The sequence below is a fragment of the Ostrea edulis genome, chromosome 8, assembly GCF_947568905.1.
Source record: "Ostrea edulis chromosome 8, xbOstEdul1.1, whole genome shotgun sequence".
Classification (NCBI taxonomy): domain Eukaryota; kingdom Metazoa; phylum Mollusca; class Bivalvia; order Ostreida; family Ostreidae; genus Ostrea; species Ostrea edulis.
In genome coordinates this window covers 58,703,051-58,729,932 of record NC_079171.1, presented here as the reverse complement: position 1 = coordinate 58,729,932, position 26,882 = coordinate 58,703,051, and the positions used below count along the sequence as shown (strand labels likewise).

The 26,882-nt window shown below is 35.4% G+C and overlaps 2 protein-coding genes and 1 long non-coding RNA gene across 3 annotated transcripts in view; 2 read left to right on the top strand and 1 right to left on the bottom strand.

The window, feature by feature from the left end:
- The window catches only part of LOC125663411 (receptor-type tyrosine-protein phosphatase mu-like), a 177,569-nt gene that overhangs the window by 21,015 nt on the left and 129,672 nt on the right, over nt 1-26,882 (top strand). The window lies entirely within an intron of this gene.
- LOC125663410 (uncharacterized) lies at nt 1,495-6,182 on the bottom strand. The gene is made up of 3 exons (XR_008797849.1): nt 5,946-6,182; nt 4,990-5,172; nt 1,495-2,811 (listed from the first exon to the last, which is right to left on the bottom strand). It is a non-coding gene; the product is annotated as an uncharacterized LOC125663410 (long non-coding RNA).
- LOC130049326 (uncharacterized) lies at nt 14,677-21,197 on the top strand. The gene is made up of 2 exons (XM_056146746.1): nt 14,677-14,741; nt 14,952-21,197. Exon 2 carries the CDS (start codon nt 14,983-14,985, stop codon nt 16,645-16,647), a length of 1,665 nt encoding a protein of 554 aa, XP_056002721.1. The 5' UTR covers nt 14,677-14,741; nt 14,952-14,982; the 3' UTR covers nt 16,648-21,197.

The window sequence follows — 26,882 nt, the reverse complement described above, 5'->3', positions numbered from 1 at the left end:
CCTCCTGCGCCTGTCGGGGGTAAGGGTGTTGACGTCATTAATGCAGCTTTGATCATCATATTCGGGATATAATAAGGTAATGAAATCATTCCCAAAGTCCTCCACGACTGTTTTCAAGTTGGTATACTCAGCTTCACCACATCTGTATCTGGCGACTCGTAAACGCTGCCGTATTTTCTCCTTGGCCACCCTTCAACAAAATCAACGTATCAGCGAACACGTGTCTGAAGCAGCATCAGTAATACTAAGGACAGGAAGTCCGGATCAAATACTTTCAGTGTTTTAAATCTCCACCGGAAATGGCTGGTGTTTTATTTCGATTTTCATCTAGTAGACTGACAAAACATTTTGAAGTAAAATATCTCTTAATGCATGCGACTCTTCCAATTTCTGAAACAAAACAGTATTTTATACAAATTCAACATCTTAACTTGAGTCTCGTAGAGATCCGCGTTTTAGTAGGTCCTCAGTACATTTGCTTGTCAGAAGAGGTGACTAAAAGGAGAGGTCGTTCAGATGAGAACAGAAAAAGCGAGGCACGGTGTCGCAGCAGGAGGGACACGATAAAGACCCCCCTCTCTTCGAAGGCTGTAAGCGCCGAGCATATACCTACATTTCGAAGCCCTTCTTCGGTAATGGTGACGTCTCAATATGAGTGAAAAATTCTCGAGAAGAATGCTAGATAATACACAGCTGGTCAATTTACAAATCTTAATTCAACGGTATTAATACCCGATTCACTTACGTCTCGTCTGAGAAGTTGGTAGAAATGAACAACTGAAGATGGCAAACAGCGTCCAATCTCATAGAGCATGACAATGTGGAGATAACAGTCATCAATCTTAAGTCCTATAAGGAAATGTGAAGATAACGAACAGTGATCAATCTCATAACTCCTACAATCAATAAAAAATAGATAGTTGGACAAACATGGACCCCTGGACACACCAGAGGTGGGATAATGTGCCTAAGAGGAGTAAGCATCCCCTGTGGACCGGTCACACCCGCCGTGAGCCCTATATCCTGATCAGGTAAACGGAGTTATCCGCAGTCCAAACCAATGTGCCAAGAACGGCTTAACAATCGGTATGAAACATGTCAGACAGCATTTGACCCAGTGATAGGTTGAATTGACGAACTAGATCGTTATAACGACCATAGAATTTGCGAAATGCTGACTTCAATCGAGACTGTGGAAACCCCTGTACCATCAACTTGTTTGTCAGTAGCTTACCTCGATTTAAAAAAAAATGGCAATACGCAGTACAAGCTCTTGCATATCGAATCAGTTGAGATATATAAACACAATATGCAGGTGATAATGGAATATTGCTACATCAATATGGGAAGTTGACGATGGAGAGGGAATAGACATTCAAGATTTGGACAAATCCGGACCCCCGGATATACGAGATGTAGGAGGAATAAACATCCTCTGTCGACTGGTGACACCCACTCTGAGCACTGTATGTTGATAAGGTAAACGGGGTAATTTGCAGTTAAAACCAGTATGTAAAGAACGGTCTAACAATTGGTATGAAACACACCAAACAGCTTTCGACTGAGTTATAGATTGTATTTGCAAATTAGATTATGACGGTCATATAATTTGAAAATAAAATGTTAACTTCAAACGGCGTTATTGAAACTCCTGTAACAATGCTATTTCTCGATATCCTGTCTCCATGTTACAATATTGATTATATGCAGATCATGCTCTTGAACGTCGAATCGTCTGAATGGCATGTAGATGACAATGGAATACTGCTAGACATACATAGCATGTTGACAATGACAAAGCTGAAGTAATATCCTCTGTCATAAAGCTCACAATAGAACAGATGATGTCATCTCCTTTGTCATAAAGTTCACAACAGTAAAGCGGACGTCAGCTTGTTTATCATAAAGTTGTGTACAGAATTAATTTCACAGTCGACTACTTATTTGCAACGATTCCCACCTTCCTCGTCTTCAACAGGGCGCATGCATTCCTCATAGAAATCTTTATCATTGAAGCAGTGAATAAGAGTGTTCATGGCTGAAATAAAGCATTGACAAGAGTAACGATTTCACTAGGATGTACAGCTAGCTTCTGTGAAAAAACAAGAGTTCTCAATAATACTTCTCACCTTTTCCCGCCGTTGTTTCAGTATAACAAAAATGTTAAACATTGTATCATTTGCCTTCTATTTCTGACGTAATATTTTTATTTGTGTTTAATTGTCAAAAACATTGTAATGAATTGAAGACAGTTTAAGCCTGGGATAAAAGGTAGAAATAACGAACAGTAATCAATTTCGTATCATAATTGTTTTACCGTCTGCGTTTCGACACAATTTGATGGACATGATCTTCGATCCCTTCACTGCTTTCCTCGAAAAACGTGGCCCGCATGATGTCGATTTCATTTTTTCATAACAATCACTGAGTGTGGCGAAATATCTGATACGCAATAAGATGTATATGTGATTATCCATCAAAATGAAAATTCATATGGAAGTGAAATTAACAAAACCTAATGATAGTTTGATAACAATTTGTTCATTTTATCCATGCACTATAAACCGGATATAACAAATCCAACACTTACCTTTGGTGTAGATAAAGAATAATTGTGTTGCAACTCATATTTTTTTCTCTTTAAAACGAAGTTAAATGTTGAATTATAGGAATGCATCACTTACTCACATGCCCTTGTGAAGAAATCGGGCGGGAAATACAAACTCCCATCAGATGTTGCGACCAGTTTTACATTCTCCTCACTCACATTCTCCATACAAGCCCTGTACCTTCTAGAACAGTATCCGTCAACTGCAATTGAATAAACTATATGTTTCCAGTGTGCATTTTCCTAAAAATGTTGTTTTTCGATAGCACAAAAATGGTTGATGGGTTGTATGTTACTTAACGTCCTGCTCGAGAACTTTTCGCTCATATAGATGTAGATAAGCCACCAATGCCGGTGAAAAGCTGCAAAATTTAGATTTGTGATCGGCACTTACGGTCTCTGAACAGGGATAGTAGAGGTGAGCAATGTATAGGTAAAGCGGAACAGTGTCACCCTGCATTGACAAGGGGGTCTATAGTGAAAGAAATATGGAAGTAATAATTCACCAATCATACACAATATACATATGGATATCGATAAACTCGTGACGGATTTTCAGAGAGAGAGAGAGAGAGAGAGAGAGAGAGAGAGAGAGAGAGATAGTACATCTCTAAATTTGTCATGTTTGGGGTAGTGTTTACAAAGATACCCTAGTCTAAACCGTATATTTCAAAACTCGAGTACAAAGATAAACAGAAAACATATATTTGCTTAACCCTTTCTCTACCGGTACTTTTTAGAGGTTTTTAAAGACAAGATGACAGTGTCTTTTAAATCGATTTAAATCAATATGTGCCTTCATTTGATGTAGGCATATGACATATATTTTTGTTCACAATTGGACGGAGAACAATTTTCTAAAAATGTTGTCAGGATATTCCATGACCTTAAAGAGGTCTACAGGGTCAAAGGTCAAATAAGTGCAGATTTTTCAAACATTTTTTTTTCAGAAATATATATATCATGACCCCTCTCACTAGATTAGAACCAAAAATAGGAAATTCTAAATGTATGAGCTGATGTGCCTTTTAAAATACTACAACAACATTACAATCAAATTAATTAATTTTATTGAAATATAAATATTTTTGGTTGCTAAGTAACAACACTCGCAGTGCAATTTTGACCAAAATTTGCCTTTCTGCGGCCATTTGATACAATTTAAACATAATTGCATATCATGGTTATTAGTAAATGCCACATTATTTTGAAAATATAATATGTAGGCAGATCTTAATGATTTAATTTTTTTTTAACAAACATTATGAACACATGGGAGATAATTAAGGTCAAAGGTCATAAATTCAAAAGTTGTACGTAATGTACGTTGACATCGTTTTTTAACAATATGATGTTCTGTGAATATCTTCCACTAGATAGAATACTGCAACATCAAAAATAAAGATCTCTAACTGTTCATTCAAAATAATTTGATTGTTTTTTTTACATCAACTATATTTGGTTGCTAAGCAACAACACCGTAACAAATGTTATTATAAGGTACTACCCGTTTTTCCTCTCCACGTAGGAATGTTCAAGTACATGTACATGTACTTGCTTTGAATCACTATATCTAACTGCACTTACATCATGTTTAACAAGAATGTGCTTATTGTATGCAACCTTTTAAAACCTCTGGTGGTTAATTACATGTACACAAGCCATTTAACATATTGAAACAAAAATGTACATGCAGTAAAATATTACAGATTTTAAGAACTACACACATTTTATGTGTATTGCATTACATTCACTTGTGATACATCTGACATCAGAAAAAAATATGCATTGAGAACACAGTATATTCATAATTTTCTCTTTTTACATGACAAATTTGCACAATTTCTAACATCTTCCCCTTCTTTACTGTGCCATTTTTTTAAAACAATTTGATCATTTGATAAACAAAGAGGAACTTGACATGATACACAAAGTACAGATGTCTTATAACTTGGAACCTTCTCATTCATAAAAATTGCCTCAGCATTACAAAATGTACAGTATTTCCTTTTATCTAAAAATTCAGGTATACATGCAATAGGACTTTCTTTTGATACACACTTTTCATTTAAACCCATCAGTGACATGGAAATTGATTCGCGGAATTCAAGTTGTCCATATACAGAAGAACAATTTGTAAACTGATTGGCATGTAATTTTCTAAATTCTTCAAACATAATATAAGAATTAACAACCATGATATCATGCAAATGAAAAAACAGAACTTTCCACCAATGATACTGTGTTCTAATATAAGACGGATATTTACTTGTATAGCCAGATTAATTGTGGTAGAGGGTAATTTTATTGCAATGCAAATTATAATTCACTTTAACCTGAAAATCATTGTAACAGTACTGGTACTATAGAACTATCAATACCTGCACAGTTCCTCTTCAGTGAGAGGCTGTCAACTTCCTTGGGAATCATACGACAATATTTCCCCTCTAGATACAGCCATTTCAGCATAATGGTTGGTGGCAACACAGATGGAAAAAACCAAAGCTTCCGTCAAAAACAGCTTCAAAAAATCTACTGGTTCTCTGAACAATCTGGCCCCATATCTAAAAGAAAATTCCAAATAAAATTAGTATTAGCCGTCATTCCCTATTTCATGCTAAAACAAATCAGTTATAGACATCTAAAAATTCTGTGCACATGCACGCACGTGCTGTTGAGTAATTTGACCATGTTGATGTATTTCAAGTCTAAATATACATGTATGACTACAACAGAAGTTTCACAACAGTTCAATGAAAAATGAGAAATTAACAGCAACTCAAAACTACGAGGACCAAAATCAATGCATGTGAGCGTAAGTAAGACACATTATTTTGTTGATGCTATTCAATAGGTATTTGATCGATATACTTACAGTATAAATTTCATATTGTTTCCATCATTTAATATAAAAAAGTTATAGTGATTTGAAAATCGACCAATCAGAATTTAGCATACGTGCATGCACGTGCTGGAAAGTAATTTTGACTATAGATTTGAGTTAAGAACATCAAGATAAATTTTTAACCTAAGTTTCAAAAGATTCTGTTGAAAAACAAAGAAAGTCATGGTCATTCAAAGAAATGAACCTTCAAACGACAATGCACGCGCATGTGCATGTACATTTGCAATTTTTATTACACCGATCTGTAGATATTTGGCACGTAGACAAAAAAGTCACAAGAAGAAGGAATAATAATACTAAGAAACAGAGTAAAACCAATATGTTCCCAAACTCCGTTTGGGAAACATGCTATGTGTTTGTATCTTCTATGTTTCGCATGTACATTTATGTGATATCTAGTAATGCAACAATGGGTTTCACCCTATACACAACCTCAAGAGTTGTCCCATCTGAATGCCAGGTTGTCGTTCCGGGTGAAAAGCTACAGTTCTTGGATCCGGTGCCCCTGTGTCCTCTACATTAGCATCCTTCCAATGCATGTCTGGATTTCCCAATGGATCCTCGCTAGCGGAAGATAACTGGGAACTTCCCACTGAGGACTGGGATTCCAATACCCTTTTTAAAGATGAAAAAATAATTACAATTAAACATTCCTGATCTAAGCTTTAAAGCAATGTAATCTTCAAGGAAGCAGTGGATAGCTTCGCTTGGAAGTATTGGTCAATTCATTTACAACTAGAGATGCCCAGTGGCGGCTTTAGAGGGGATGCAGCCGCCACCCCCCCCCCCTTTAAAATTTTCAAAATTAAGGTAAATCGTGGTATTGTGCTCAGAAAAATGTACTAAAGAATGTAAGAAGCAATAATTTCTTCCACTCCCGGAGAAATAAATGACAAAATCTATTGATTTCTTGAATTACTTTATTGGGAGAAGTTAATTTTTTTCAAAAACTATTAAAATTTGCGTCATTTTATTAATTTCACCTCTTAAAAAATGATAGACAATAGTACAAAAGATTAAATAGGAGATATATTTAGTCAAAATTAGAGAAATCTAGGCAAGATGGGGCACTTGCTCATCATCTCATAGCACACTGGTTTTGAATAATCAAACTATGTCTCAGTAAAGGCCTCGGTTCCATAGGACATAATCATTTCAACGATAGGCCTAGAGTATTCTAATACTAACAGCACACCTGCCACACCAGCACCAGCAGGTATGGATAACATGTGATTTATTGTCATATATGATTAACTACATGGGTATAAAATGCATGTACTTAGATACAATGTAAAAGGGAACCATGATTTTTCTATTAGCCTTTCGAAAATCGACCCCCCCCCCCCCCGCATTTCGTTTTTGCTACAATATGAAAAAAATAATTCAAAATATGATAATGAATTATATCATCACAATATGATTTTTCCTAATTATTCATGTTTGATTTTTTTTTTTTTTTGTGGAAATAGAAAGATAGGATTTTGATCAACATAGAAAATCAGCACACGAGCGACCATGAATGCCGGGCCCGGACAAATTGAACACATTAAATCATATATGTTCAGCTCTTAATAAAGAGTTGTATGTTGCATACTTGGTGTAGATATCATACATATAGATACTTTCTTTCACGAAACGACAAATTATGGCATCATATTGTAAATTTCCATAAAACGACAAAACCACAAACAGCTTTTCGCGCACTTTTTCCTAGTCAACTTACATGTCATTTATAGTGAATGCAGAGTCGCTTGGATCGTCATCAAATGTATCCTGCAAAAGGAGGTCCAATGCATCTTCTTCATCTGACGATAGCAGGTCGTTTTCCATAGTGAAGGTTGTATATAAGCGTTAAAGCGTTGAAATCTTAGCGTTCGCTGTGTTGTTTTCAGTCAAACGGAAACACGTGTTACTCCTGCACACTCAGTAAACCCCGGATCCGGATCACGGAAAAAAGCGTCGGACTTGTTAATTTTTTCTTTGTTTGGCAGAAAAAATATATAGCTATACCGAAAAATGTTATATGATATTTATATCTAAATCTGATGTATTTTTTTTCAATGTATACGTACTCTACCGATACATTCTCAATATGTGTTTCATGAACTTACAAATGGTTTGTGTAAAGTTCTGATATATAGATCTACTTGTATCAATAATGGTTTTATTGGGGTTTTTTTAAAGCAGAGAATACCAGGGTAATTATTTCATACATGTGTGTATATTGATTTAGTGTATCAAAAGCAAGTAACCAATAGAGGTCAATACACATATTTTACACTACCTTATTGTGCGACGCGGGTCGATCGGATTCAGCGACGTTATTTTGTCAGTAATTTTGATAAAAACCGCACCGCATGTCCCAATTTCATTTTATCGTTGTATAAAAACTACCGAGAATTATAACACGAATAAGGGCTCATAAAAAAGGAAATTCCCTCTATTTTTACAGGCTGTATTTACTTTTCCCTATTTCAATATACGAATATAGGTAAAACGCCGATTCGTTTTAAAATTGAGAAATTAAAGCGTAAGAACACGTATGTGTGCAAACAATTGCTATTTTCTTATTACATTGCCGGGCATTATAAATAATTTTTATATACACTGAAGGCAGGGAATATATGCTTTTCAAACATATAAAAAATATTGCATTCAGAGGGACAATAAAAAAAATGGTATCGAGGGGGAAAATGACCTTGCGACAAAGCGTTGCGTCATATTTAGACGAAGCCATCTTTCACTTTAAATGCTTTTATTGATTTAATGGTTTTATTTACTTAATTAAAATTTACATAGTTAAAAAATAGAGAAAATTTCCAAAAATATGATATATAGATCATATATCTTATGGACGTAGTTTCAAAGATTTAGAGGCACTCTTTTTGCGTAGTCTTGTTTTTACGCGCCACCGGTCAAATTGACCGGTACGGTAGAGAAGGGGTTAAGATAGTGATTCCATGGGTCATTGAAAAGTAATGAATTTATGAATCCTTTTAATTTTTACATATTTTGTAGTTGGCAGTATCTCTAACTCATCATGAAAGTATCATACATGGTTTTCACGGAAATTGTAACGCTACGGTTGTCATAGTAACCTTTCTTGTCAACTTTCTGTAATAAATGGTATAGGTGTTTTAGATGGTGTTTAAAAAAGATACAACAGGAGTAAGTGATACAAATTTTATATAAAATTGATATATAATTTGTATTAAGATGTCCATTTATTTCCATATGAAGTAGTAACACGGCTCCTTATGAGCAATTATGCAATTTTCAGAAGGCAATTATTCACCAAAACAGACATATTTTCACCACCTGAAAAATAAGTGACTAATGAATTGTTTTTATTTTTATATATGTTTTAACATATGTTAGTAGAATTTTTTCCTGAAAGTATCAATACTGGTTTTCATGCATACTATGGCCCTATGAGCACTACAGTTACCCCCCCCCCCCTCCTTACATAAATTATGTAGGTGATACTACGATAAATATGCATCTTACATGTATTTATTTTAACTCTTGTTAAAACTATAAATGTTTTGATGTTTACTATTGAATTAATTTCACATAGAATGATAGTACTGTTGCTTTTGGGATGTTTTTATTACCCTCTGTTTGAAATTACGTGTATATTCATGCTCTGTAAGTGTGTGTTAAAAAACGCGGGAAATGACACACAGCCGATGTAAGCTGTGCATTGTGACGTCGTATTACCTGTGACTTTTTCTTCTTCTCTCTTTTCAAACCAAGCGATTATCAAAAACAACAAAACTTTCATTATTTTTTTTTTAAATTATAAGAAATAACTAAACTAAATGAGAAAAAACATGAACAACAAGTGCTGTTTTCGAAATGCACACCTTTTTATTTCTTTTAACATGAACGTTACATAATAATTAGAGTCCCTCGATTCTCCGACGATCTCAAATTTAAGTGGAGGATGGGAATATTTGTAGCAAAAAAGTGTTTTAAATCTCTGTATAGTGTACTTAGGAAAGATATGATTAAAATTATTGATATTTTTTGCTCCAAATGACGCTATTACATAACGTGTTTCCTCGGCCTAAAGGTTTGGATTGGATATTACATTTATGTGCACAAACACCATATACATGTTATGAAAATAGCATTATATATCATAATTTTAATAGGCCTAGTGGTTTGCGAATTAAATTTAAGTTTTGTAAGACTGAAAATTAACCGGGGAGCGGGGGGGTGTATATGAATCATGGAGACGTAAACTATTACTATTATTTAAAACATAGGCCTAATTAAATTTTCATTTGTATTTTATTTTACTTTTATATTTTTAAACATATTTTCACTTGATCCTGTGTTTGGTTAGCTTTATCCTGTGTCTGGTTATATCTGACAAGTCTTTGTTTCCATTGTCTGTCATCATTACTGATGCTTAGCGCTTGATGTATTCCGGAATCAGAAATGAAAATAGTATCTTTTTAGATAATACATTAATAAAGCACGTGATGCCATGCAATCACTACCTTAAAAACATCTACCAAGACATTTTAAATCAATCACACGAACATTAAACAATTTGTTAAAGTATAAATGAAATGATTTGCAAAATAAATGTAAATCAGTTTTTTGTAAGTGAATTCATAAGTGAACTAAATAATATCTATGATTAAATATTACTTAGATCCAAGTTATTTTTATTTCCTTTCTAAAATTTCAAGATTCAGTGAAATGGTAAAACAAATATAAAAACCGAATTCCCCTTTCAAATGTTCGCTTTCCTACAAATGAAAGAGTGAGTAAAACATATTTCAAAGTTAACATCCCCGTCTTCCTATGAGTCGGAGTTTTCAAACGCACGGGTCTTACAAGAAATTGTCTCTTGGAAGCGGTATGGCTTCTCTGCTAAACAACCTGAGAGTGATCTGGTCGGAAATGGCCCCCTCTCTGATTATCGTTTTAAAACTAGTGAATATTAAGCACCATTGAGACTCGAGTTCGATCCACGTGATCGGCAGTGGTTGTATGTGAGAAGGACAGTTTGTCTTTTACCTGTCTGCGTTGTTTCTGTTCTCTTAAAAGCCCCGGCAATATTTGTGGTGGCGTCGTCATCATCAGTAGAGTTATTGTACCAACATTACCGCCATGGTTTCTAAGAAACCGTTCCACCTTCATTGGTGCAGAGAAGGTGTTGCGCGTCTCATGTTAATTTCCCTAAAGGTGTTGCATGGACAATCGAACAAAATAAGTTAAAAGTGTATGTTACGGCGCTTTTCCCCCTATGGGAGGAAATATATCCCGGGCCTGTTTTTCCGGGGTGAGGGGGTGAGGTCTATATGCGGGGAAAAGTCTACGCTACAACACCGGAGATATTTAAGATGGCGTCGTCATCATCAGTAGAGTTAGTGTTGATGGATATACCAACATTACCGAAGTGGTCTCTAAGAAACCGTTCCACCTTCATCGCTGCAAATTTGCTCAAAATATTCGCCTAAGCGCCCTCCTCCTCCACCTATGAAAAATAAAGAAGTCAAGTGTTACATGTGCCAAAACGTGCCTATCATTTAAGATATAAAGGAAAGCAAATATATATATAAATATATGTGTAAGGTTCTGAGATAAACATCCCCTTACACCGAGTATATGAACCGAAAATCGTGGTTTGACCATTGACCTTTGTACACACACAAACATACACAATAGTATGAGAAAGAAGTCATACTATTCTTCCACTATGTATAATGGGATGGCGTCGGGGGTAGGGGTAATTAGATGATATGTTTAGAACGACTTAATCAGTTTGATGTAGTTTTCTTCATGAGAGGTAAATGACTATAACAGTTCCATTTAAATGTGCCTGTGATTTAATTAAAGGTATCTAGGAACGTTTTCCCTTGTTTTCTGCGGATGCGTTATACTTCTAAATGCCGAGCGTTTGGAAAGGATCAATATTTACCTAATTTAACGGCTTAGGTTTGACGCCTCCATGGTACGGGCGGGACTCGAACTCACGACCTCTACCACTTTTATTACCAATTTTAGCCCCAACCTATTTCATAAGGGGGGGGGGGGGTTGATGAAACTTAAATCTCCTCTACCTAGATATATTAGCATATCAACACGATTAATCATGGTTTTCGTCTAAACGTGAGAATATTCTATTATATCTTACTATTATTATCTATTTATTTATCTATTTTGTATTGCTTATAGGAGTTATGAGATTGATCACTGTTCGTTATATTCACCTTGCATTAATCTGCATGTAAAATTACTACTAGGAATCATGACTTACGAAAACTTGAATCAACTTTATGTCAAAAACCTTTCATGTAAACTTTGACCTTTCTGACCCAGTGGTTCTTGAGTAGAACTCTATTTTTACCTTTTCTTGATTATGTCCCCTTTAAAGAGGGCAGTGCCATTCACTTCAACAGACTTGATTCCTCGTCACCCAAGGGTTGTTTGTGCTAAGTTAGATTGAAATAGGTCCAGTTCTTGAGGAGATGCAAATGTGAAAAGTTTACAGACAGACAGACAAAACAATGTGAGAAAGAGAGGTTACTAGAACTTTCAGGTCAGGTTTACAGACGGACAGACAGATCACTGTCAGGTGAGCTAAACACAAACCATTCTTTATTCATCTTTTAATTCACTAGTTCAACAGAACCTAGACTATTTATGAAATAAAACTCAAACACGTAATATAGGATAAGCTCGCATGCACGAGTGCAACAGCAGTTTAATCATACACTATAAATTTACATAGATATCTGGAGGTTTATTGTTGCACTCAATTCAATCTAGAACAGACAAAAATACAAAAACATGTAACATTTTTCTTGTCATTTTCTCACTATAGGGCGCGTGATGCAAGCTTTACTTACACTTTAAAAACACACAGGTAATCAGTGGCGGATTTAAGGCATCCTTACCCCCTAAACTTTTCAAATTCAAGGTAAATCGTGGTCTCTTGATTAGAAAAATGTAAACGATAAAAGAAGCAATAATTTCTTCCCCTCTCAGAGCAATAAATGACAAAATCTTTCAATTTATTGAATTACTTTTATTGGGAGAACTTACTTTTTTTTCCTATCAAAAATGACAGAAAATAGTAAAAATGACTAGATAAGAAACACATTTGAAACCCTATAAAATCTGTAAAATCCAGGAGCTTCAAGGCGGGCCCAAGATACCCTGCGTAGTTTACCTATTGCTTAACTGTATACAGATAAGTTTGAATTGACTGGTGATGAATAACGTGTATAAGTAAAACTTGTGTAACGCGTCCACTGGTGATTTCAATATAATTATCTGTCCTGATAAGAAGTAGCTGGCGTGCAAATTCAAAATGTTGCATTTTAAAACAAACGTTGAGTGCCATTAACACGGCATGCACACTTCATTCCCGGATATATGATTTCCGACCATCTTTCGATAAGCTCTTTGCCTACATTTCCGAAATTGATACGGTGTATTATTTCAGGAACACCCCCAACAAAAACCTCGGTATTTTGGCTTTACACATGTGCAGATCTCTTAAAGTCTGCTTATCATGTTAAGTTTATAGTCAGTATACAGAAAAGGCTGTACAAGTCTGCTGAGCGTGTTAAGTTTATAGTCAGCATACACAAAAGTCTGTAAAATTCTGTTTAACGTGTTCAGTTTATTGTCAGTATACGCAAAAGTCTGTAAAATTCGGCTTAACGTGTTCAGTTTATTGTCAGTATACAGAAAAGTCTGTAAAATGCTGGTTAGTGTGTTAAGTTTATTGTCAGTATACACAAAAGTCTATAAAATTCTGCTTAACGTGTTCAGTTTATTGTCAGTATACAGAAAAGTCTGTAAAATTCTGGTTAGCGTGTTAATTTTATTGTCATTATACAGAAAAGTCTGTAAAATTCTGCCGAACGTTTTAAATTTTTGGTCAGTATACATAAAAGGCCGTTCTGATTGCTGTACACTATTTATAGTAATATTCTGTAGTTTTCTGTTTCTTGCAATGATAGGGACTATTTCATCATTGTCTAACTGCGATATCATGTTATAAATACAAACAATGGCTTGGGATCTCTGAAGACTTTTATCCGCCTCCACAAATCCGACTTCCATCCATACACGCCCTCCACATCGGCTTGGAGGGGGTGTACATTTATTGTACCTGTCGAACGGGAGGAGTACAGTTTCAGCAAATTCAATGCATGAATGTAGTTTTTTTCGGATATAAAAACTCCCAAAAACGTCCTTCTACCAATTACGGGTGGGTGGGTTAATTTGCCTGTATAGTACGATGTTGTACACCATATTGACCTGGAAATATGTAACAGTCGATTGATATTTATCTATCTATCTATCTATCTATCTATCTATCTATTTATCTACATATCTACCTATCTATTTATCTATCTATTGGATATAATTAGGACAATATGATTAATCTAATTCATTTATGACGCAGGGTATAAATGATAATTAATTTGATATTAATGTAAGGGGATGTCAGACGTTTGATTTTGCCTTTAAATATTTACAATGTATCGCTTTAATGTTTTGGAAAAAATTAACAATACCATGATTTTCTGAGTATAGATAAAATGTTTACTGGCTACATTTACTAAATGATTTAAATCTCAGTATCGCGTCAATTCGAAACTGTTTAATATGCATGTAGTGATTGTTCCTTCGCGAAGCACTCAATGGAACTATGTTTATTTCTGTGAAATTCAGATACATCTAGAACTATGTAAATTTGTTTGGATTTTTACTCTCGATGATAGTGAAAAGAAATTAACGTCGCGCCTGTACATGTATAGTCTTTCAGATATGACCTTGAAAACGTAACTCCTGTGTTATGTTAGGCATTGACACGATAAAAAAAAACCTTCAATGTAAGTGCTTCATCTTAATCAGGAGTTGCCTTTTCATGAAACTGAGACAATAGTAATAATTACTATATAAACATCCCCTCCCCCACCCCACATACCCACATATACTGTATACACATAAGCACTACTAATATGAGTAAGTATTTTTGTATACGAACAATAATGAAGGAAATCATAAATACATTGAAACGATTGAAACGATTATATCTTCTGACGTCAATGTTGACAACGCTACCCAGCATGATCTAGGTCAAATTCTATTTAAATAGATAGTGTATACAGGCTGACGCACTGCACAGGTATTTAATCACAGGACTAGACGGAAGGTCGAAATAACAAGGAAGCCATGTTGGATTTTCAGGTGAGACGAAATATGTGTCCATATTTTTGTGATCAAATAGATGAATCTGTTCATTTTTACAATAATTTCTTAAAGGGAGAGGGCGTAATGTAATACATTGATGCCTGTTATATAAATAATTGCAGTTTATATAACATACTGTAAATCTGGCTGGTCATGCGTTTCAACAAGTCAAACTCTCTAATTGAGATTCCCTATTTTAATTAATAGTGAACTCCTCATGTGACCCCTGAGATCAGAAATGGACCCGTTACGCAGAGCCCAGATTATCCTATTGTGTGACCTCTGTAAAACTGCCCACCTACAGAGTCACTGTGAACGTTGTGATATAAATCTATGCCAGACCTGTGTTGGGAAACACCTCTCGGATTCGTCGATAAGACACAAAGTCGTGCCCTATAAATACAGAAAGTCTCTTAACTACTCAAAATGTCCAGACCACGCTGAAGAACTCTGTAAACATTATTGTAAGAAATGTGAAATTCCTGTCTGTTCTACCTGCGTCTTCTCAAGTAAACATGAAGGCCACGATATATTAGATATTCTGGAAACACTCAGCGCTAAAACAGAAAGTTTACAAAAAGATCTGGAAGAACTCGAGACAAAAATTTACCCGCGATATCAAGAAATGGCGTCCGATGTCCAAACTGAGGAAGCCGAGTTAGAAGCGAAATATGGGAAACTGATCACAGCCGCTGACCAACAAGGAGAAATCTTGCACCGGGAGATCACCGCCATTGTCAACCAGCGGAAATCTGACATTCAGGAAATGAAAAACAAACACTTATCTACCCTAAATAAAAATACAGATGAAATAACACAGAAAAATACTGAACTCAAACAGATCATTTCCGAATTGAAATCAATTCTAAAATCAAATGACGTCTCCTTAACCTCTACTTACAAATCTAGGAATTCCGAATTTAGAACATTACCGCCTAAAGTCCGAGTTACAGTACCCAGTTTTTCTCCTCAGAAAATAAACAAAGATCACCTCAATGAAATGTTTGCTTCTCTGTCGCCATTATCGATTAAGACAGAACATGGTGAAATAATGAAGTTCACAGAAGCTGTATCGCCTTCTCCAGTCAAACCACTGCTCGATGAACCGCGCCTCACAGCCACCATAAACACAGGGTATAGAGCACTATATGGTGTTAGATGTCTCAGTGAAGAACAAGTCTGGACACGCGGGGATAACAACACCATGAAGCTTCTCAACCTCTCGGGTAACCTCCTGACATCAATAAAAACCAAGTCGATGAACTGGCCACGGGACATAACATTGGGACGGGACGGAGGTCTTGTTTTTACCGAACCTATGAATAGAACTGTGAACTTAGTGAAGAATAAACAGATACAGACCGTAATCAGACTACAGGGGTGGATTCCCTACTATCTCTGCAGTACCTCGTCTGATGATCTCCTGGTTACCATGATGAGTGATGATTCCAAACAATCCAAAATTGTGCGTTACTCAGGTTCCACAGAGAAACAAACCATTCAGTTTGATGGTGAGGGTCGTCCTCTCTATTCATCTCTTCCTTTTAATACCATTAAATACCTCAGTGAAAACAGGAACCTGGATATCTGTGTGTCTGACAATGCTTCTAATGCAGTAGTGGTGGTCAATCAGTCAGGAAAACTCCGATTTAGATACACAGGTCATCCCTCTAATACCAAGCAATTATTTGATCCAGTCGGCATCACTACAGACAGCCAGAGTCACATCCTGGCAGCAGACTGTAACAATCACCGTATCCATATCCTAGATAAGGACGGACAGTTCCTACGTTACATTCACTGTGATTTAAAGCTTCCATTAGGTTTATGTGTGGACATAAGAGACAACCTCTTTGTGGTTGAGCGAGTCACCGCTACAGTGAAGAAAATCCAATATCTATAAACACGGTGTTAATTACACATATCTACGCAGTGTTAACTACACATCTAAATAAGGTGTTCATTCCACATCTAAACACAGTGCTAATTACATGTCAAATGAAAACGTCATTTACATATGTGTGTTGATTACACCGACTTGTTCACTACATCTGGTTGTTAATTTCAACTTAGTGCACTTTACATTACTGTGTTAATTACAGCTCTGTGTTAAATACAGACCTATGTTTTGTGATGTGTAATTAACATTTACGAGAAAAAATAAAAACAAATTTAAAGAAACGCGGCTACTCAAACAAAGAAGTAGAAAAACAACTTTTATAAGTAGATAAACTAAATCGTTCAGATCTGCTGAAATATAATAAAAAGAATCAATGTGATCATGTTCCCTTAGTACTTACCTATTCAAAAGGGCTTCCAAATATTCACAACATCTTAAAGAACCGTCACCAAATCCTGGAAAATTCTGATCGTCTAAAAGACGCGTTTAAATCCAAATATATTGTTGCCTTTAGAAGAGACAAAAATCTTAAAGACATTCTAGTTCATAAAAGAACATAATCATTTATTTTTTAAGAAAGGAAATCTGTGCGAGCCGTGTCGTGCTAAGAAATGTATTATTTGTAAATATGTTGTCAAAACAAGCCAGTTTGGGGATGATAATGGAAACATTTATCACATCAAAAAATATATTAATTGTAAATCTTGCAATGTAGTGTATGGAGTTTTTTTGTAAAAAATGTAAAAAGATTATGTATGTGGAAAAAACTGATGGGACTTTATATCAGAAACATGTCTTGAATTTATCACTCATCAGAAGGGAAACTAATGACGCTGTGGCTGTTCATTTTTATTCCGATTTTCACACCATAGATGATTATAGCATAATAGGCATTGAAAAACTGTACAAGAATGACATTTACCGGAAAAATAGAGCAAATCTATGGAAGAAAAAGTATAATACATATGTACCAGTTGGTATAAACAAAAGGGAACATTACTGTCTATAAACTATCTTAATGAAAATGTTTGCGTGTATGTAAATGTGTACTATCTATTTAAGTTTAAAAAAAAATATATGTTTATTTATATGCAAGAATTTACTTTATACCAATTAGAGTTCACTTACATGTATGGTTTAAATAGGTTATTATAATAACTCTCGCAATTTTTCGGATATTTTTGGCGCAATTTTGATACATGACGCTGCCTTTTAGGTGTATATACATTGTGACGTCATAATACGTTGTTCATCTTTAGTTGCTATACATTTTAATAATTCCAATGTTATTTATTACAATTGTTTTGATTGGAAAACATTAAAGCTGAACAAGAGGTTACACATCAATAAATCCGAAAACGCGATGTATTCATATACGCATGAAAACAAATAACATAGTGCGAGGAAACTATTCATTTTTTTTGCAATTCTTAATAAAGTGAATTCAGTTTGTGAGTAAAATGTTCGGAGTTTAAACATCGATAAATTCTTCAAAAATAATGTTTAATCCTATAATAAACACGACTGATGAAGGCCGGTAACACGGTTGAAATATTTTGAAAAGTGTTTTAATGTTTTTTTATTCTTCTTACAAAAAAGAAGAGACTTTGGATATATATATATGTAAGACTCTGAAGTGCGATGGTTGCTCCAAAGTGCGATGGTCACGCCAAAGTGCGATGGTCTGCGCCAAAGTGCGATGGTTTCTTAACGTTACGGACGCCAAAGTGCGATGGCCACGCCAAAGTCCGATGGTGCGGAGTTCAGTAACGTTTGTGACGTCACGTCACTGTGACGTAATTCTTTCAAAATGAAACCAAATGAATGCAACACGGACGGCAGCAACGGCAAGGTTTACACTGCTGAGGATAGTGAGAACGGCAAAGAACATTTGTTGTCAAACTCTCTACTTCGCCCAAACATTCTTTAATTCATGATCATTTATTACTTGTGACGTACACATAATAAAATCCTGGGGATATGCTATAATGCAAAACATTCTAAACGATTTCGCTTTGGAAATTTTTGTGTTTAATAACACGACAACTAGATGGTAATGAAATAAGTTGAACTTCTTATTTTTTATGCATGAATTTTGCACTGATATTTTAGTGAAACAACACACGGTTGGTACAGTCTGTACCAAAACACTGTGTCGTTTACAAACCAATGGATTTCGGCGTGTCACACCATCGCACTTTGGCGTGTCAGACCATCATACTTTGGTGCATGAGTGTCGACCATCGCACTTTGGTGTGTCACACCATGGGGGTTTGACGCAGACCATCGGGGTTTGGCGTGACCATCGCACTTTGGAGTCCCATCGCACTTTGGAGTATTATATATATATATTATCCATATACAAACTTCTGTTAACTAATTTGAATGTGTTACTAATTATATATTTATATACAATCTTTTATGGACTAATTTGACTGTGTTACTAGTTATTTATCTATACACAATCTTTTTTTTTGGGGGGGGGGACTAATTTGACTGTCTTACTAGTCATCTATTTCTATACAATCCTTTGTGAAATAATTTGACTGTGTTACTTGTTATTTATCTCTATATAATCTGTTGTAGACTAATTTGACTATGTTACTAGTTATTTATATATATTCAATCTGTTGTGGACTAATCTGAGTATCTTACTAGTTAACTATCTATATACAATCTTTTGTGGACAAATTTAACTTTGTTACTAGTTATTTATCTCTATACAATCTGTTGAAGTCCAATTTGAAAGGTGAAGGTAACGAACAGTGATCAATCTCATAACTCCTATAAGCAATGCAAAATTGATAGTTGTGCAAATATGAACCCCTGGACACACCAGGGGTGGGATCAGGTGCCTAGATTGAGTACATATATGTAAGCATTCCCTGTCGACCAGTCACACCCGCCGGTAGCCCTATATTCTGACTATGTTATTAGCTATCTATATGCATTTTTTAAAACTAATTTGACTGTGTTCCTAGTTATCTCTCTGTATACAATCTTTTGTGGACTAATTTGACTGTGTTACTAGTTATCTATATACAATCTTTTGAGGACTAATTTGACTGTTACTAGTTATCTCTATACAATCTTTTGTAGACTAATTTGACTGTGCTACTAGTTCTCTGTCTCTATACAATCTGTTGTGAACTAATTTGACTGCTGTGTTACTAGTTATCTATACATACACAATGTTTTATGGACTAAGTTGACTTTATTACTAGTTATATATGTAGGACTCCAAAGTGCGATGGTCACGCCAAAGTGCGATGGTCTGCGCCAAACCCGATGGTGTGACACTCCAAAGTGCGATGGTCCACACTCATGCGCGAAAATGTCATGGTTTGACTCGGCGAAATCAATTGGTTTGTAAACGACAGTGTTTTGGTACAGACTGAACCAACTGTGTGTTGTTTCACCAAAATATCAGTGCAAAATCAATGCACAAAAAATAAGAATAAGAACTTCTTTCATTACCATCTAGTTGTTGTGTTATAAAACACCAAATTTCCCAACGCGAAATCGTATAGAATGTTTTCTATTATAACACGCCCCCAGTAATTTAATATGTGTACGTCAAAGTAATAAATGATCATGAATTAAAGAATGTTTGGGCGAAGTAGAGAGTTTGACATCAAATGTTCTTTGCCATTCTCACTGTCCTCAACAGTGTAAACCTTGCCGTAACTGTCGTACGTTAAGAATGATGTAACAATAACGTGACGTCACAAACGTTACTGAACTCAGCACCATCGGTCTTTGGCGTGACCATCGCACTTTGGCCTCCGTAACGTTAACAAACCATCGCACTTTGGCCCAGACCATCGCACTTTGGTGTGACCATCGCACTTTGGAGCGACCATCGCACTTTGGAGTCTTACATATATCTCTATACAATCTTTTGTAGACCAAGAGCAAGGTACATTAAGCTCCAGTTTTCGCCTCAAAATTAGGGTAAACATAAAATGAGGTTTCACTTGGTTTAATCATTATGATTATGCACTAGGGCATTCACCCTGATGATACATGTGGAAATTAGTGACTTAATATCTTATGTGAGGTGACATCATTTTCGTCATTTGCGATTGAAAAGATTTACCGAATTCGGCGAAATTGGCTGTTTTTCTTGCCTTTAAAATCATTTTTAAGATAGAACACGTGCATCAACCATAAAGATGTTTTGTGTGCACTTAAATCATGTTGAAAGTCAGTAACAAGCAACATTTCTACGTTGTTGATAAATGCGCAGACTATCAAATTTAACGTAAACCGTTCCCCACGTTCGGTTCGGGTTAGAATAGGTCCTCAGTACCCCCTTGCTTGTCGTAAGAGGCGACTAAATGGGGTAGTCCTTCGGATGAGACCGCAAACACCGAGGTCTCGTGTCACAGCAGGTTTGGCACGATAAAGATCCCTCCCTGCTCAATGGCCATAAGCGCGGAGCATAGGCTTAAATTTTGTAGCCCTTCACCGGCAGTGGAGACGTCTCCATATAATTAAATATTCTCGAGAGGGATATAAAACAATATTCAATCACTCATTCATCTGTAATACAAATTTCGATGTTGATGGTGTTCATATATATATATATATATATATATATATATATATATATATATATATATATACAAGTTTAATGAATAAATGATATCGATATGTACAGCGTATTAAATTTTATAAGACTCTACGTAGTTTGCATTGAAGAAGATAGTATGTATACAGAGAATTGGAATCTTCGGGACGCTATTTCCGACTCTAATTTTACTCGTTTTATGTTTGATACGGATACGCAATGGTATCAACGCAATTAATGTAACACATGACAAAGTTTAATCACATATTCTTTTTTTATCATGGATAGTTCATGGTATGAGTTATCTCTTTAAATTGCTGTGCATATACTGTGCCGGCTACAGTTCGTATCTAAATACATGTCTAAATACTCCTTGCCAGTCATAATATTCTAACGTGCATGTAGGCTAAATATCTCTTATTGGGTATGTTGCATTATAATTTCAAATGCTATTCTAATATTGTATTAAGCATTATGTCAGACGCATCTAATGATTGCCATCTGGGAAAAAAAACACTCATTATACATAATATGTATGTTATCAATATTTTAGTATTTTATTATGGATTTGGACTGGGTTTTTTTTAAATGCACATCTGCAACCGAATGCAATCTTTGTTTATAAAATCAAAAGTTTAATATTACAAATATCGAAAATGAAAGTCGCGATAGCTTAATCGGTACCTTTATATCAGAGCATAATAGTGCGACAGTTCGAATGCAAAATTCAGTTATATTTTCCCCGTAAAAATTGAATTAGTAGCAAGTCAAACATACAGGCTTTAAATATATACACTTGAAAATCAATTCACTACAATATATTTTTCATAATTTACATGCTGCAGTAGATGTATTTTTATGACATGCATGTTTCCTATCAAAACCATTCCAATGTTATCTATCTGTCGTTTATATTACAAAGTTGGCGAACTCATTTTGGAAAGGTTGCTTCATGATATATGGTAATGAGATACTCGCATCTACTCTGCTGTAAGAGTGAATGTTGGTAGTTGATAGATGAACGATGTAATATTTAGATATCTAAATTATTACTAATTTGTAGCTCAAAAGATAAAGCATACGCTTGTATTGTGTGTTCCATGGGGGCAAAACCCAGTGAAGCCCGATCATTGCATGCAAAAAATAGATAAAAAACATTTCTTCAGAAAACATTTTGCAATTGATGTCAACATATCTACAACTCTAGTCGTTTCTCGTTTAAATTTTCGCAAGCATTAAGTACTACCATAAAGGGGGGGGGGGGGGGTGATAAATCAAAATTTGCATGTAAAATTTGTGGAAAAACTACATTCTCAAATCAAAAGAATGTGTGGGCCAAATCCTCCTGTTGCTACGTGGTTGTAATAAGTATTTGTTTATAGAATCACCTTACATTTGTTGATAACTGGCGCACGTGTTCTGTGACATAGTCTTATTTAAGAATACATGATCGCTAATCTTTGGTTATACTATTTTCCAATCCGATTAAAACCAGATCATCAATCCGCTCCTCTATTGGCCATGTCGCGTTCATGGCCAAAAGAGGCGCGGATTGAAATCTGATTTTAATCAGATTGTATTATTTTCATCATTAAATCGTGGAACTGGTTTTGAAGTAGTAGAACACGATTTTCACACATAAGGATACCTTTATTTTCCTGCATTTACACTCTAACCATCTCACTCACCGTCGGTCACTCAGAATTTAGTGGTATGTGCACAAAACATCGCTTAATCGACTACTATAGTATATCCGAATCATGCTCAGATCTAGAGTGGGGGTCTGGACCACCCACCCCCACCCCCCACCCCTCTGGAAGTAAAGTTGCATGTAATTTGTGCACAAAGTGATGAGGACTGAACCAGATCACAATATTATCATGAAATCATCTGTATGCAAGGTGAAGATAACGAACAGTGATCAATCTCATAACTCCTACAAGCAATACAAATTAGATAGTTGGGCAAACACGGACCCCTGGACACACCAGAGGTGGGATCAGGTGCCTAGGAGGAGTAAACACCCCCTGTTGACCGGCCACACCCGCCGTGAGCCCCATATCCTGATCAGGTAAACGCAGTCAAAATCAGTGTGCCAAGAACGGCTTAACAATCGGTATGAAACACGTCAGACAGCATTTGACCCAATGCGAGGTTGTATTGACGAACTAGATCGTTATAACGACCATAGAATTTGTGAAATGCTGACATCAATCGAGACCTTTGAAATCCCTGTACCATCAACTTGTTTGTCAGTAGCTTACCTCGATTTAAAAACTGACTATACCCAGAACAAGCTCTTGCATATCGAATCAGTTGAGATATATAAACACCATATGCAGGTGATAATGGAATATTGCTACATAAATGTGGGAAGTTGACGATGGAGAAGCTGAAATCATCCCGTTTGTCATACAATTGAGTTGTTAGTTTGCCGTTAATGTCTACTTTCAATAAAATATCCAAGTATGAAGCAGAAGTGGACGACTCTGTGGTGTCCTTTATTTCGAGCTCACAGGGATATATCAAATCGACATATGAATGAAAGCTATCATTGTTAGTAGACAAAACGTCATCGATATATCTAAAAGTCGAATTGAAGTTCACAGCGAGAGATTTTTTCTTCTCCCGTAGAAGTTTTTGAATAAATTCTGCTGTATAAAACTGGAACGATTGTTTGATATATTTTCCTAGCTGCAGCACTGTAACTCTCTGACAAAATATTTTGACGGAACTTTTCAGAGAGCTACAGTGCTGCAGCTATCCTTTTCCCAATATACATAATTACCGGTGATCAATGTAAACATACTAACCAAGCAGTATTCTTGACTTTATTCAATTTCACTAGAAATCTTTGTGGAAATAATGCATGTTCTCAACAAAGCACAGGAATTTGAATACAGCAATGCTATATTAATTTCAGCAAAGTATGATATTTTGTAGCATTAAAGTTTGAGCACTCGATATTTTCGTTGTTTAAACTTCAAATAATTCAAATAGCCGACGTTATAAAAATAAAATAAAAACATTAAACAATTGTTCAGTGCACATATTCTCAGATCCATGGAAATCGTCCAGCATGCAGAAAATATCCCGAAGAGGTGTCTGACAAAATCAAGTGACGAAGTCCTTGTACACAACTATGGCTTCGAAAAACATGTGCCGGCCATGATTACGGTCTCATGATATCGTGGTACTTTTGCACGATGATGAATATCTAATATGAAGATCGAATGAAACTTTATTGGCTTTTTTATAACAATTTAATTATTTACATATTGTTAAGTATAACATTTTCTACAATTTTACGTTCTCTAGTAATTTTCTTGAGATCGATTAGGTGAACAACATGAACAAGCATACGATATGTCTCCGAGTGAAACATTACTTAACCGCCGAGTTTCACCTAAAAAAATACAGTATATTTGGTAAATAATGCGCACCCCTTTCTCACACCAAAAATCCTTTTAAAAAATGCATATCATCTTCGACAAAATACGGTACTATGCTACACAACAACGTATTCTTCATAATAGCCAACCATTAATATGGTGGTTTGATGTGAGAATCGGGAAAAAAGAGGCTAGATTTGGTCATCAAATTTCTTTTTTGGGGGGAGGGGGTCTCAAATGAAAAATTTGCATCTAGGTTTTGTAATTTTCCCCACACCCCCACCCTCTATAAGAGGGAACAAGCCCCCATCCCGCAATCTTCCCCTCGTCACAAATCAACAGGACTAGTAAACTATAGATTCTAGTAGTCCTTTTGACTAGTGTATTGAAAAAAAACCTTGGAGGCAAGAACTGATTAGATCTGTGTAATGAGTTCTTCTTGGATTTTGTCAGATTGAGCAAATACTAACGCTGAGTTGTAGAATAAACAAGAACAAATGTATTGTTTAAATAAATAAATAAAAAAAAAAGATATACACACTCACTCCTTTCACTCTCAACACAAATTTACATGAATAAGGAATTGGCAATATAAATATCTGATACGTTGTAAACAATTCTTTTGGAAAGTTCGATAGTACGTATGCAAGGTGAAGATAACGAACAGTGATCAATCCATAACTCCTACAAGCAATACAAAATAGATAGTTGGGCAAACACGGACCCCTGGACACACCAGAGGTGGCAGTAGGTGCCTAGGAGGAGTAAGCATCAATTGTCGACCGGTCACACCCGTCTTGAGCCCCATATCCTGATCAGGTAAACGGAGTTATTCACAGTCAAAATCAGTGTGCCAAGAACGGCTTAACAATCGGTATGAAACACGGCAGACAGCATTTGACCCAATGCGAGGTTGTATTGAAGAACTAGATCGTTATAACGACCATAGAATTTGCGAGATGCTGACTTCAATCGAGACTGTTGAAATCCCTGTACCATCAACTTGTTTGTCAGTAGCTTACCTCGATTTAAAAACTGACTATACGCAGAACAAGCTCTTGCATATCGAATCAGTTGAGATATATAAACACCATATGCAGGTGATAATGGAATATTGCTACATAAATGTGGGAAGTTGACGATGGAGAAGCTGAAATCATCCCGTTTGTCATACAATTGAGTTGTTAGTTTGTTGTTAATGTCTACTTTCAATAAAATATCTAAGTATGAAGCAGAAGTTGACGACTCTGTGGTGTCCTTTATTTCCAGCTCACAGGGATATGAATATTTCCGTTTTCTGTTTTTGTTGAAGAAGCAACTGTCTATGATGTCAAAAAGTATAGTCTTTAATTTATCGTGAGGAATGGTCGTGTATAGTGTACATCGATTATGGATGATGACAAATATGCTAACTTCATACAAAGCTTCTATCGTCAAGGAATGAAAGTACAACCAGCAATAATAAACTAGGATTACTAAATTTCAGATTTAAAACTAAAGTTAGTATATTTCAGATCTAAAACTAGGGTTAATAATGATAATATAGTCCATTTCAGATTAAAACCAGGATAGACAGATTCCAGATTTAGAACCAGGCATGTGAAATCAGGATAAGTGTTTTTCATGAAGGGACATTAAATTTCATATTTCAATAAAGGACTAGTAAATTTCAGATTTAAATCCTGAGATACTGGTTTTTAAGTTTAAATACGAAATACCAAATTCTGGATGGAAAACACAAAGTATTGAATTTTAAAACCACGGCTAGAATAAATTCAGTAAAACAATTGCTCATCAATTTCAGATTTAAAACCACGGTTAGTAAGATTGCAGGTGTAAAACTAGGACAAATAGATTTCATATTTAAACCAATGCTAGTAAATTTCAAATTTAATAAAAAGGCTAGAATATTCCAGTTTGAAAACGTGATCTGGTAAATTACAAACGCGTAAGAATGATATGGGTCCCCTGTTGACCCGTTACACTGATGAAGAATCTGAAATTATCCCGTTAGTCATGCAATATAATTGGAAGTTTACCGTTAAGATCTATTCAATAAATGTTTAAATATAACATAGATATGAGAGACTATCTTGTGTTAAGATCCATTCAATAAATGTTTAAATATAACATTGATATGGAAGACTCTCTTGTGTTGAGATATATTCAATAAATGTTTAAATATAACATAAATATGGACGACTCGCTTGCGTCTTATCTGGAGTTTACTGGAATTTATTGAACCAACAAATAAATGAAAATGAAGATTGTTA